A 13,904-nucleotide genomic window follows, 5' to 3' on the forward strand; every position below is an offset into this window, starting at 1 on the left:
TAATAATTAATTTACTCGACACGTTTCAAAATTCACAATTAATCCAAATTTTATTTTTCAAATTCTACGCAAAAAAAGTGAAGCAACGAATGCGATTAATTTTAGACAATAAAAGAAAATTCAAGATTTTGTTTGGACTTTATATTGTATCTTCTGGAACCTCCTCCCCCCCTGCAAGGCTTAATTACTATTTCAATTTTACAAATAAAAAATGACATTTTAAATTTAAATACTATTTTTTGTACAAATTAAGTTACATTAGTAAACTCATTAATAACGTGAGCATTTCGTAAGACATGTGTTAATGTTATAAATACATGATTCAGCAATGTCGTTTAAAATATAGTAATTAATAATTCGTCCTGCAATAATGTATGATTTTTTTTCATTTTCTCTTAAAAGAGGCATCCATTTTTTAGATCTGTCACACATTCAATTGTAGGATAATCGTGTTTCACGCATGTAATAAATTCAATATATTTACTAGTTTAGAATGATATGGTATAATGTCAAAAACGATTACATGAAAGATTCCTACATGTAATATCTGTTTGCTTTTTATGCCTTATGAAACGATACATATCTCCTAAAGTATCCTAAAATAAATAACCAAATATACCTTCATACCTCCATGGAACTATGTTTTTCGTATCTTTATGGGAAAGATTACATATTAAAGGTGCGTTCCACTTAACGCTCACAACGCTCGCGAGCATCATTTCGTCCTTGTTTAACATTTGACAAACAACAAGGTTGAAATGATTCCACGAGCGTTGCGAGCGTTAAGTGGAACGCTCCCTAAGAGTATTGCCACATTTTCTTTTATTTTTACTTGATGATAACAGTTTTAATTGTTAATTTCAGTCGTATAGGACAAGTAAAGAAACCATTAATAATTTGGTTTTACAATTATTAAGGAATTGCTTTAGCTCTTCAAGAATATAAACTTATAGTAATATTTATTTATTGGCTAAATAAACATACGTTCGGCATAATAATATACTAGTATTAAATGGATACATACACAAATATCAAATTTTGATGCATCGTTATAATATAAAAAATATAAAATATGTACTTCTTTATATATGCTAAATGAAATTAGTTACTAAACATACATAATGTCCCCGAAATAAATTGCCAAATACTCCAAGTTTATAACTTATTCTCATCTTCAGGACAAAAAAATGTAGTTACAACGAGAAAAACTTTGGCGATACATTTCAGTAAATTAAAGTAAAAAGAACGCATAAAAAGGAACAAAATATTAATCAAATATTAGTCAAATATTAGTCAAATATCAGTCAAATATCAGTCAAATATTAGTAAAATATGTTATACCCAACTTATATACTTTAGAATCTTTTGCATAAAAATATATAAATAAAAGCCCTCAATTTGTTTGATTAATGTTTATTACTACTGTACTTCCACTCCTTCAATATTTTCCTTGAAAAATTTGAAGTTTCTCAATTATAAAAATTTAGTTTTTTATCTATACTTTCTTTACTTTTTAATATTAAATATTTTCTTTTATCTTTAAATCAATATTTTATTAAAATAAAACCCATGTAGAATTAATCATGTAATCGAGATCTGTTATTATTTATATATTTAAAGCTTAAAATGAAGAATTCTTCTCAAAATGAAGAATCTGTGATGCATAGAAATACAGTAGTAATAAGACCTGCTACAATACACTGTAAACTAAAAAAAGGTCTAGTAGAAAACACTAATAAGAAAATTTACACAAAGAGGAACATTTCTAAATAACTGATAACAAAAATAATAACAAAAAATATAAAAAATTAAGTATCAGCTTATCAAAAAGTAAAATTATCCGTAAAATCTGAAATCATCTGTTGAGTTAAATATATATCGAACAAACAGTTAACACATTGTACTGCTATGTGCACTTCTATAATGTTCATGTCAAGTACGATTTTCGCAATTTCTTAATTGCAATCTCAGTTCAAGGACATCACATTAGAAACCAGTTATCAGTGATGTTTAATTAGACTTACTAATCGTCATGAAGAAGCACATGCCTTTGAAAAGCGCGAAATCTGACGTATGATTTTGAACACTTGTTACAAGTATAGAACTTGTCGTGAAGACCATATAAAACGTTATGCGTTATCCGTAAATGCTGAGCTAATGACGACTTATGCCTGTAAATATATTAATAACATGTATGTACAAAAAACACATTCTATATATTTATAACTATATGATGTATTTATATAACTATAAACAGCAAGGAAATAGTCAATAGTTATCTTTATATTCTTACCTATATGTTTTACTGCAGATATGGCATTTAAAATTCTCTTTGTAAAAGTCACAGCGAGTAAAATGTTTCCATAACTGATGCTTTTTATTAAATAATTTCCCACATTGAGAACACCGATAAATACATAAATCTAAAGTAAAAATAATATTTATATATATTTATTAAGTAAGCAATTCATAGAAAAACTCGAAATAATAATTTATTGTAATTATTTTATTTCTCTATCTTTTATTTACCTTTTTTACTTTCCGGTGGAATCAGTACTTCATCTTGAGAAATTATTTCGCTTTCGTTCATCGAAAAGTTTTCCGAATTTAAATTGGAGGTATCCATATCGTCCAAAACTGTTTTTACATTGTCCATTCTTATTATTCCATTGGGATATGTAACAAGTTCTGTAGGACATGATCCTACACAATCTTGTATTCTATCAATATGGCAAGGTTGTAAATTTTGTAATTTATTTTGGTCAACAGACGACATGTTTGCACTGCTTTCAATTAGTTCTGTTGTACTCTTAGTGCCAGTGTATGCATTTTCCTTCGTAATATTGTTCTCGCCAAATTCTCCACAGTAAAGATTTGTCTCTTCAAAGCCCATTAAATTATCATCAAATATATGAGAGTAATCATTAATATAAAAGTCATACATATTTGTATACAAATCACGCATGAAAGGTTCTTGTATGTCGTCCCTGCTTGTAGAGGTTGAAACTGGATCTTCATAAAATATAATATCTTTGTCATGTGACATACAATTTGCACAAGAACAAGAATACAATACTTTAGGTCCATATAAAAAAGAGTCAATGTTCTTGTCTATCGACTCTTGTTGCAAATTATTCTCTATCATTGGAAACTCGTAACTCGTAATATCTCTTTGGATGACTTTAGGCTGCACTGCGTTAAACTCCGTTGGTTTGTAAGAAATATCATTAAGATTCACATCATGTTTTTTCTCGAAATTGTAAACCTCGTTGTTGCGATAGAAAACATTAAACGGCTCAACCGATTTTGTTGCAATGTCATGTAAATCGTTTACATTTATATTTGGAAAATTAGGGTTGCAGACTGGCTGAGTAAGTAAATCATTCTCGAAAAAATTATTAGTATTTTGCACTATGGTGTTCATAATTTTTACATCTGGAATAGTGGCTAAAGCGTCCGGCTTTTTACATGACACTCGCGTTTTGCTGCCAGATTTGCGAGCTGTTACTTTTTTCGTCTTTTTATTAGACGAACGTTTTTTCTGTTTGTCATTATACTTCATTCTCTTCGCTGGTACGTTCTCTTCGCGACTTGATGACAAACGTAATTCATTGAACTGATCAATTTTTGGCAGTATATGTTTACTTTTATTATTGTTGCAATCGGAAATATCTTGTATGTTCAACGGATTGTGCACTTGCTTCCTTTGATGGTGCGATTTTGGTGACGTGGTTTTGTTATAATTGGCTTCCACATCTAAATCAATACTGGATGACGTCGTATTTAATTCCAAAGAGGTATTTCCGTCTTCCGTACTGAATATGAAGGAGGTGTCGATCTTGTCCAATAGTTTCCGGTTTTTGGGCGTTTTTGTATTATTGCTTCTTAAAATATTAGGCAAATTCCGTATAAGCTGCACATTGTGCAATGCAGCTTGACTCCCAATAGTTTCCTCCTTAGAAATATTTGTATCTTCTACAAAAACGGTTTTGAAGGACTTCATAGAATATGAATATACATCATTCTTCATCCTTTCCCTGATATTATCACAGTTCTGTGCCCGCATACTTTGCTGCAATGTGTACGAACCTTTAGCCAGTAAACAATATAATTGATAAAAATGTTTAATATGTTTGCCTATTTTTTAAATAAAATTATATCTCATATATATATATATATATATATATATATATATATATATATATATATATATATATATATATATGAGATATAGAGAGAGAGAGAGAGAGAGAGAGAGAGAGAGAGAGAGAAAGAAAGAGAGAGAAGATAAAATAATATGCTGAATTATTTGTTTCTGATTAACTGTATGAAATAAAATACTTTATGATAAACATTTCAAAGAACTTTTCTATGTATTTAGCTGAATACAATCTCCTGATTGTATTAAACTAAATATATAACAAAGCCTAGCTCATTTAAAGTCATAATAAAGGTCCACATAATAATCAAACGTATCGCATGTTTATTTAATGTTATTGCGTCAACCATTCACTTATCAATAATAGCAGTTCATATACAGATTATTTAAAGAACCATTATGTATATAATTATTGAAAAATATCTGCAAAATTCGCAAATTGTATTTAAAAAATTCAACATTTCAAATTTTTTAAATTGTGACATTTTATCATTATCTTGACGTTTAAATTAGCCATAGCTATAAGATCTCAATTGCTTCCTTCCTATATCGTATTTTCAATACAGAATGCAAAAAAATACATGAGTTAAAACAGATGTTGATCACGTTCTCATTCTTCAATTTTAAAGAAATGCAAAGAGTCAATCGCAAAGAAATCAGGCTTCGTTCAATTTTTATGGAAAAATCTCTGTTTAAAATTCGAGGTATCCACGACAGAGAAGAGATCTAAGCTTATCGCATCATCGAATTACAGCAATAAAATGCTTCACAATCAACATTTCGAAGAACTGCTAAATACAATCATTAAAAAAACACGCCTAGCTTACTTAAAATCGCAATAAATGTAAAAATGTTTATACAAGCATATCGCATGTTTATTTAATCCAACGTCAACGACGCGACGATCTAAAAGCAACAAAGGGCAAAAAGCGTTGCTCATCACAGTCATCACTGTCTCCAGAATCTCGCCAATCTCGGTCGACACGTGAAAAGCAACTTGCAGACTTGCAGATTGAACAATGAGCAACGATTGAATCAGAGTTAAGGAATATAGTATCTGTGTGCGTCCCGCATTACCTTCCGAGAAACCGCGAAATCGTCAATCAAAAACCGCCTTCGTCGTCGTTGGTCCCGCCAAAGGGAGGAAAGCGAGCGTCAGGGCTCGCAATACGTCACAGGCCTTATCCCATCCGATCTCGCTCGCGGGGTGACTCGTCGGTGATGAAAATTCGTCCGGGTGTCGCAAGTCGCAATAAGCCACGGGTCAAACAAGCACAAACAAGCCCGTCTTTCGTCCGCGCGCGACTGACGCCTCGCGGCGCGACGCGCAAGAGCCGCTTTCTATCTCTCTCTCTCTCTCTCTCTCTCTGTCTCTCTTTCTCTCTCTCTCCCTCTCAGCCACTAAACAAAAAGGGAAATCTGAGAAGTCCTTGAGGGAGCGATAATCGCGTAGAAAAAGATATCCTATGGGCGCCGCCGGCCGCGAATGTAAACAGAGTCGCCCGGTACCCTGGCAGCGTCGCCCTTTTTTTTTTTTTTCTAAAACATTCGCTGATGTATTCATGCCCATTCACGCCGGCTACTACGACGGACACTCGATGCGCCGCGATAGGATATATAAATATGTATAAATATCGTACGTACGTTTCCGATAGGTTTCGAGGCACGAATTAATGAGCCTTCATGCGCGTGGAAAAACACGTCGCGATGGGATATCGGGATCTAGGAATCCTGGGAATCTTGGTGACGATCTGACGATCGTCGTTCCTTACCGTCCGAGATGTTGGGGTGTTGCCCATTTCCGGGGTTCCCAAAACCTCTCTTGCCTTCACCGGCTTCACCTACCGCGATCAGAATTCAAGATAGATTTTTCCGCTAGCTCCATAAGCATGAGTCTCGCGATACAAAAAAACATGTGAAGAATCGGAACGCGCGCTTATACGACGTACATACACACACATTGAAATGCACACGTACGAAATACACGGCTTACGTCTATTTCTATCAATACAGATTATCTTTGACCTCTGTTTGACTCACTTTTTGTCTTTCTAATTCTAACTAGAAAAAGATAAAAAGTAAATTAACCGAGATCGTAAAGTTAATCTGCATCGAAGAAATGGACAGTACCAAGTTAATTGTAAACAGAACTCCATCCTGAAATCTATAGATCGTCTAATATCCATGTATCAATAAAGATTAACTTTAATCTAGATTTAATTTATTTTTTATCTTTTTCTAGTTCTAAAAATTAGCCCTAATTATGTCCATTTTTACTAATGTCAAAACTAACTTTGATCTCGATTTTAAAGTTAATCTACATTGATAGAAATGGACATTAGAAAACAATAAAAAGTAAGTAAAACTAAAATTAAAGTTAATCTGCAATGATAGAAATGGGCCAAAAAAAACGGGATATTCATTAAAGATATTCATTGCTCCCTTCTGTCGAAGGGAATATAAATATTGTCATATTCCGGCATAAAATTAACATAGGCGACTTATATATATATGTGAACATTTTTTAACTATATTTTTACTTATTTTTTTTAGAAGTCACTCGGCTGATCCTCTCTAATTTGAGAATCAATGCGCTAACCGAATCCATGGGGATCGAATTAAAATCCTATTTCTAATTATTTATAATGTGTACGCAAAAAAGAGAAAATTTAATTAACAAAATCATTAATCGCTGAACATTAATTAGTCAGTTTTAAAATGCAGAGATTAATATATACATATAAATTTAAACAAAAATTCAAACTCTGCCATAAAAACACGAAAATAATCTTTATATGCATAATATTGTTCTTTTGTACACAGAGTACATTTTTTTCATATGTATATAATATTAAAAATAAACGTTATATAGTATATGCAACTAAAATTTTACACAATTTCAAACATTTTAAAGAGCTTGCTGGTTCTAGTTAATAATCGTTTATTATTTAAATTTTGAGCAACATAATTTATATTGAAATGTGTATATTACTGAATAAATAGATTCTTTATAAACAGTCTATAGGAAACAGCATAAATATAGAGTGAAATAACATTGTAATAAAATATTTTATTAAAATGAATAGTAGCAGTTGAAAATAGTACTGAAAATAGTACTTTTACAAGTGATGAGTTCGTATATGACATAATAAAATAAATAAAATGTGAAACATTAATATTTTATTACATAATACTTATTATGTATTTATATGTGCCAATCTCCTGATAACCTCATGTAGGTAAAATTACCAGTCGTTACCATCGTCGAGATTGCTTTCATTTTTCAAACTTGAAAATAAGACATCGTTAATCTTGGGTCGAGGATCCTCCTTGATCTTCGTTGGTATTGCTTCTGCTTGTCCCAACATCCATTCCAATTCTATGTAACAAAATAAACAGCGCAATCATTTTCTTGCATATTTCCTTGCGACTTTGCGATAATTTGCAATCACGTGTATCACCTGCTTCAGACAGTTTCATGCCACGGAACTCGAGCGGTCCAATAATTTGCTTCACCATATTTCCGTCATGATAAATGAATATTGTAGGAAGATTGCTGTCTGGCCAGTTGGGGATACAAGTGGTGGAGATGCTTTTCAAAAACTTAGTGGCAGGAAACTTTCTTGCTAGATTGGCAAGGTGCTGATTGATTAGAGTACAGAGTGGAATGCTGAAAGCATATACTGTTAGTTTCGTTGCTACATTCACTGTTAAGATTTATTCTGCTTTGTTTCATCGTACCCAGACTTGTAAAGATGTAAAATAACCCAAACGTCCTCTCCAGCATTGTTAACTTCTTTAACGTAATCTTCTGCAGATATCTCTTGCACCTCTCTATATTTAGACTTGTTTGCTAGCTCTTTCATCTCTGCTATCCTCTTTCGTCGATATTCCTCCAGTACTCGTTCATCCTCTTCGTCCTCCAGCTCATCTAACTCGTCCAAGGTCTTCTCTTCTAAATTATTAGGAGCTGCGAAAACCAAATCGTGAGCAGTGCATGATAATGCATTGATAGAAATTCAAAAATGATTTAATTGGAGAAATATAATTACTACGTCCTGTTTTCTCATCTATCGTACTCTCCAAGAGATTTACTATCTGATCCTCAGTAACTTCCTGTTCCTTTTTCTTCTCAGGTATGATGCCTTTTCTCCTAAGAATGTCGTTCCATTCAGTATCTTCAGTTTGATCTTGCTGAAATTGAGAAATCAATTTGAAGGTGCTGGGATAATATAAAACGCAGAAGCAACTGAATCTTCTTCTTCAAATTATACAATAATTTATTAAAAAATTAAAATGTACAGGCATATATATAAAGTATTTTTCTGCCTACACAGTCACGTTACCATATAAGGTCATACACGCGTGACGTTAACCTCCGTCTAACCTCTTAATCTCCCAAATACTCTGATTTTTATTAATACTCACCATTTTGAAAAGCCGATATTAGATACTTCTATTTTATTTATTTGAAATTGATCTTGCTTTGTACTCTTTATACAAAAATCTCTTCGAATATACACAATTATTGCAACGTGGGAGACTAATAACGACAGCTGATCCGTTCTCAACTATGCGAAACGTAGCCTGACCTGGTCTGACGTGCACACGTGCACGTCAGACTATCATTGTTATGTTTTACGCATAAATTGTTTGTTATACTACAATTTATGGGAAACACGTGTTAAATATCTATCAGAAAAAAATTACAATGGTTCTCACACAAAAGACAATTATAGCTTGATACATTTTGTCTGCATTTATAGGATTTTAATAACTAATTTATTTAGTTACATAAATATAACACTTAGATATTATTTTATTTCACGCACATCGCTAAATACCGCATAAGAAAGACAGGATATTACGTTTCAACATTACAAAATTTTATTTATTATATTTGTCTAATACATTGTTGTAAAAATTGATATTGAATTTTGACACGCAAAAGATTGTCTTGGAAGTATCTATAATAAATAACGTGTTTTGTCCAGATAATTATAATGTATAATTATATAATTATATATAAATTCAATTTAAAGCAAATATAAAAGCTGCGGATAAAATGTTAGTTTATGCACTTCGAAGTCTTTTCAATTTACCGAAAATGAATGGCCAAGAATGTGTGTGTGAACATATGTATATTATATATATATATATATATATATATATATATATGTACATACATACATATATATTTGAATATATATGTACTACAAAATGTATTGGCATCACTATTGAAACTCGACCTGATTATTGTCAATCTGAAGAAGCATCTCTTGGATATGTTACGTTATAGGTATATTTGTTTAATATAATATTTAAGATTACGAAGAATAAAATTTATGCAGTCATTTATGATAAAATTAAAATTCGATAGATGTACGATGTTTAGAAATCGGTACAATCAATATATATGAAGATGTAGCGCGTGATACTAATAGAGAGACACACAGTATTTGCCGTATATTGCCCAAATGTCGATTTGGAACGAGATATCGTCTAGTTTAAAGTAAATGTCGCTGCATGTTAATTTATACAATAATTTCCTATTAATACCTATACATAATTCCTAAAAACCAATGCCATGTATAACTAGTGTTATTTAAATTTTTAATCCATCTGCTCGAGACACATTCTCGATAAATTCCTAAAATTGACACAAAAAGTAATCACAACTTCATAATTCTTTATGCAAAATACAAATAATTCCTTACAAAAACTTTATTCAATTTATCTATTTCGACTAAATGCATGGTGTAAAAATAATTATAATTATCTGAATGTCTCATAAACCTTTTCATCGCGCTTCGAAAGCCTTTATACGATACATACAAACGATTTCATATAGTTAAAGAACTGTAAAAAGCATTTATTTCCGGCCAAGTACACACAAATGCCAGTCTTTACCACAATTGTCATTAGTATTGGCCTTAAATTGAATTTATAATTGTCTATTAACGAGCCAATCATACTGAACTAATTTTATTCATTTATTCCATCAGATACTTATTATCATTTATCTTCAAAAACAGATTCAAAAGTACATATATAAAATTGAGAGCATAAAACATTCATGATTAATATTTGTATTGGCACTTTTCTTGAAAGTCGCATATGTGTCAGTCTTTGTATATTAAATAACCTACAGTTAACATTCTGATAATAAACCCTTGTGCAAATAAAAAAATTTTTCTTTGTTAACACTATAATAAATAGATATATAACTGATATATATAACTTATAATATAGATGTCCATTTGATTAAATAATAAATTGAAAGTATTAATAGCTGCTTATTTTTTCACATATATGGTCATATATGAATACACAAGATGAGTTCTCAATTAATCAAGAACTGATTGTGTATATCTGTTATTACATATCATAATGCAATAAGAATAAAAGTATCCTAAATAATGCAACAGAATAGTAAATTTTGGTCAGTGTGCTAAAATACTTCGTTGCAAAGATGTCTATCTATTTTCTTGACATGCATCATTTGATTGTTGATTCTTCGTCTCCACGGGAAGTGCAAGCGTAGCAATTGCAGCACACAAAGCGGTTGTCGCATAAATGATCATGGCTCCCGTGATGGACCACTGCAAAAATACTTGCGCTATGTATGGAGTGATCATAGCACCGATTCGCGCCATAGCGCTGCACGCGCTTACACCTATGCTTCGTAAATGCATGGGATACACTTCCGGCGTGTATACATATGCAGCTTGAAACACACCGGCGATTAGGCCCCTGGCTAGGAAAACGGCGATGGTCAACGACGCTCTGCTCAACAAGCAGGTCCTGCCTAAAAAGCAAACCACTATGGCGAACATTACTAACTGGCAGGCCATTGTCTTCCGTCTGCCTATTTTCTCGATCGCAAAAACAGTAGAGAATATCCCGGGAAACTCCGCCAATGTTGTCCAAAGTAGATCGATGTAGTCGCTACGTCGTAATCGACAGTCAAGTTGGCATGTACCCTCATCGTTGTTCGTACCCCATGTGCTACATTGCTCTGAGGATGTATGAAAAAGCTCAGTTGTCATTAATACTACTCCGTAATAGCAGAACGCTGTACTCATCCTGTAAAAAAAATATATAATAACATATATTTAGAATTTAGATATTACAAATATATTCTATTCGCCAAAGCTACAAAATAGTTGCACAAGTATTGAAATAACTTAATATCTTAATTTTATATTGCGGTTATTTACCATACAAGCCAAAGTAAAGCAGAGGTTCTGCACATTTCTTTGCTTAGAACATCTTTAAATCGACCATGATGACCTTGATAAAATCGATCCATAACCAGTCTTCCTAGAGGCAATGGCTTCTTATTTTCTCTAGCTACACGTTCTAATGTCGAAATTGCACGATCTGTTCTTCCAGTTGTCATATCGAATACTGTAGATTCTGGCAGCCACTGCAAATACATATATGGAGTTATTTGACGTTATTCTCAAATATTCCTAAACAAATAATATACATTGAAAATATCTAAATTTATTACAAACCGGTGTTATTATAGCAAATATAAATAATGGAATGGATGATAATATAAGAAGCCATCTCCATCCAAAATTGGGCATAACGATTAATGCAATCGCCACTTCGAAACAAGCTCCAAGAGCCCAAAAACACTAGTAAACACAATATATATATATATATATATACTTCTTGCATTTAATAAGTACTATTATCTATATTAGCTGCATACTTATATAAACTTACATCCAGTAGAATAACGCATCTTGCTCGTTGCTTTGCTGGCAGAAATTCTGCATACAATGTCACTCTGCAGAAAAAGAGACGCATCAATGTTAACAACAGATTTCAAAGCAAGCTAGTTGTTCGTCTTTAAGAAACTTACCAAATACTTACGATTGCGGTACACAACCAATAGCAAACCCTACAACTCCTCTAAGCAACAGGATCCAGAGAAAATTTGGTGCAAATGAACTTAGAAATGCGTAATAGGCCAGTAGCACCGCGCACAAAGTTAAAGCTTGCTTACGACCGTATCTGTCGCTCAAATTATTCCAGAAAGTAGAACTTAACATCATACCAAGAAATACTACCTAAAAATTTAATTCCCATAATAATAAATTTGAATGACATCATCATGTATTTACAAGAACAATTATGTAAGTCCAAAAAATACCGTTGTGGTCAGTGCTTGCTGATATCTAGAAATGCCCCAGTCACAATGTAAGGATGGACTTAGGATACTCAATATTGTGATCTCCATACTATCTACCATCCAACACAGACCCGTGAACAGAGACAATTTTACTTGGAATTTTCCAAAGCCTAACGCATTTATAGCTTGTACCACAGTAAAGGTATCTGTCAAGATTTAATTTAACTTAATTAAATAATTTTTAGATTATGCTATTATATACTGCATTATTTTACATGATATTTATGATTCATACGATATGTATGTACACATAGAAACATATTGCCTTTTTTCAGATATCAGAGATAACAAATATATATATATATATATATATATATATATATATATATATTATTACCACACTAAGTTCATGGAAAATATACACACCTAATTTCTTGCACACATGCATGTCTAATGTGCATTGTACTGTTGTTAAGGATACTTTGCAGTGTTCCGTGTTACCACAACTTAACGTAGTCATTAGTAAAACCAGCCTTCCCCAGTGTTATATTATCATGCGGTATTAAATATTTACAGCGTACGGTCCTTTTCTTTCGTGTTAAAGTTAAGTAAACCCTTCTGTACAATTAAGACACGGTAGATAATTAAATACTGCAATATATCACATACTTCTACATTACTTATATGATTACAGGAGATTATAGTTCAACGTAATGTACCATCGGGTATAACCACAACAGAGGAAAGTTCCATCGACCGTTCGGTGCCGTTCTCCAAGCTCGTGTGGCAGCTCGACGTACTTTGACTACTTTGAGCACCAACGTTTAGCTCGGCGCCATGTGATTCCTCTAATTGGCGATACGGTTCGTTAGATTTCTTATCCGGGTCCGACATGGCTATGCTTTTCAGCGTGATCGCAGCATAGATACGTTCCTAATTGTAGGTATCCCCTCGACTTCCTGGTCACCTGGCGAAAACGAGCGAAACGGGATCCGCTCTGACGAGAAATGTTCATTAATTCCGCGCGAAATCTGCCAAATCTCGCGTGCAACACGCGGCACCGCACGAAACCGTCAACACGTTTTGCAGGTTAACCCTTCCGTCGCATGCATAATGAATACTTTCTGCTTCAGTGATCAAGAACGCACGGTTTGATCTAATTTCTAACCGATCGCATAATTTCTTTTTTATTAACAATAACAAATTTGCATTGCATTATTCAATTAATAATGGTAAAAGAATTAAGCTAAACAGAAGCTAAAAAAAAATATATATATATATATAAAACATCATAAGACGCGAAATTTCTAAGCTCTCAGAAGAAGCAAACGGAGTTTTCTCATTCAATATCACGAATTTCGACAGATCTCAAATCCCAATAGTTGTTCACATACTTATGAAAAACAAACCTAATCGAGCACAGCTCCTTCCAGTGTTCGTCCTATATTAAATTTGTTCCTTGTAGCTGCACTTTTGTACTTTTCTTCTCTCTCTCTCTCTCTTTCTCTCCAACGTCTAATCACGCTCTATTTCAGTTTAAGTGGAGAAAGTGCAAGACAGTGCAGCTACAGAACCAAACCCATTGTAGTTGTAACTTTT

General features: G+C 32.7%; 3 protein-coding genes across 10 annotated transcripts; all 3 read right to left on the reverse strand.

Moving 5' to 3' along the window:
• Positions 1-463: 463 nt before the first annotated feature.
• Positions 464-6,044, reverse strand: LOC139775296 (uncharacterized). Of its 3 annotated transcripts, none has more exons than XM_071711190.1 (4): positions 5,932-6,044; positions 2,530-4,072; positions 2,294-2,423; positions 464-2,171 (listed from the first exon to the last, which is right to left on the reverse strand). In XM_071711190.1, exons 1-4 carry the CDS (start codon positions 5,956-5,958, stop codon positions 2,024-2,026), a joined length of 1,848 nt encoding a protein of 615 aa, XP_071567291.1. In that variant the 5' UTR covers positions 5,959-6,044; the 3' UTR covers positions 464-2,023. The 3 variants fall into 3 exon arrangements, with proteins under 3 accessions (XP_071567291.1, XP_071567293.1, XP_071567292.1); XM_071711192.1 differs by lacking the exon at positions 5,932-6,044 and adding an exon at positions 5,237-5,539 and having other exon boundaries at positions 2,530-4,089; XM_071711191.1 differs by lacking the exon at positions 5,932-6,044 and adding an exon at positions 5,237-5,536.
• Positions 6,045-7,209: 1,165 nt separating this feature from the next.
• Viaf (viral IAP-associated factor) lies at positions 7,210-8,777 on the reverse strand. 2 transcript variants are annotated; one of them, XM_071711204.1, is made up of 5 exons: positions 8,588-8,777; positions 8,212-8,353; positions 7,901-8,129; positions 7,621-7,829; positions 7,210-7,538 (listed from the first exon to the last, which is right to left on the reverse strand). In XM_071711204.1, exons 1-5 carry the CDS (start codon positions 8,588-8,590, stop codon positions 7,405-7,407), a joined length of 717 nt encoding a protein of 238 aa, XP_071567305.1. In that variant the 5' UTR covers positions 8,591-8,777; the 3' UTR covers positions 7,210-7,404. The 2 variants fall into 2 exon arrangements, with proteins under 2 accessions (XP_071567305.1, XP_071567304.1); XM_071711203.1 differs by having other exon boundaries at positions 7,210-7,829.
• Positions 8,778-9,023: 246 nt separating this feature from the next.
• On the reverse strand, positions 9,024-13,774 carry LOC139775297 (synaptic vesicle 2-related protein). Of its 5 annotated transcripts, XM_071711197.1 has the most exons (9): positions 13,715-13,774; positions 13,025-13,302; positions 12,327-12,511; positions 12,047-12,243; positions 11,897-11,960; positions 11,680-11,805; positions 11,380-11,588; positions 10,899-11,245; positions 9,024-10,761 (listed from the first exon to the last, which is right to left on the reverse strand). In XM_071711197.1, the coding sequence occupies exons 2-9, from the start codon at positions 13,197-13,199 to the stop codon at positions 10,658-10,660; spliced, it is 1,407 nt and encodes a 468-aa protein (XP_071567298.1). In that variant the 5' UTR covers positions 13,200-13,302; positions 13,715-13,774; the 3' UTR covers positions 9,024-10,657. The 5 variants fall into 5 exon arrangements, with proteins under 5 accessions (XP_071567298.1, XP_071567294.1, XP_071567296.1 ...); XM_071711193.1 differs by having other exon boundaries at positions 9,024-11,245; XM_071711195.1 differs by having other exon boundaries at positions 9,024-11,245; positions 13,700-13,735.
• Positions 13,775-13,904: the final 130 nt, after the last annotated feature.

The sequence above is a fragment of the Temnothorax nylanderi genome, unplaced genomic scaffold, assembly GCF_030848795.1.
Source record: "Temnothorax nylanderi isolate EJ_2023f unplaced genomic scaffold, tnyl_v1.0 TNYL_tig0096_pilon, whole genome shotgun sequence".
NCBI classification, from domain to species: Eukaryota; Metazoa; Arthropoda; class Insecta; order Hymenoptera; family Formicidae; genus Temnothorax; species Temnothorax nylanderi.

Bases quoted from the DNA above. Each gene is read 5' to 3' on its own strand.
- LOC139775296 (XM_071711190.1), bottom strand. From the start codon at position 5,958: ATGGGCAACACCCCAACATCTCGGACG. The intron at 4,073-5,931 runs GTAAGGAACGAC...TACACATTGCAG, and splicing joins ACACCCCAACATCTCGGACG to CAAAGTATGCGGGCACAGAA. The intron at 2,172-2,293 runs GTAAGAATATAA...ATATATTTACAG, and splicing joins ATCTGCAGTAAAACATATAG to GCATAAGTCGTCATTAGCTC.
- Viaf (XM_071711203.1), bottom strand. The intron at 8,130-8,211 runs GTAATTATATTT...TGGTTTTCGCAG, and splicing joins AGATGAGAAAACAGGACGTA to CTCCTAATAATTTAGAAGAG. The intron at 7,830-7,900 runs GTACGATGAAAC...ATATGCTTTCAG, and splicing joins TTACATCTTTACAAGTCTGG to CATTCCACTCTGTACTCTAA.
- LOC139775297 (XM_071711193.1), bottom strand. From the start codon at position 13,199: ATGTCGGACCCGGATAAGAAATCTAACGAACCGTATCGCCAATTAGAG. The intron at 12,244-12,326 runs GTATTTTTTGGA...TTAAATTTTTAG, and splicing joins AGCAAGCACTGACCACAACG to GTAGTATTTCTTGGTATGAT. The intron at 11,246-11,379 runs GTAAATAACCGC...TTTTTTTTACAG, and splicing joins GCTTTACTTTGGCTTGTATG to GATGAGTACAGCGTTCTGCT.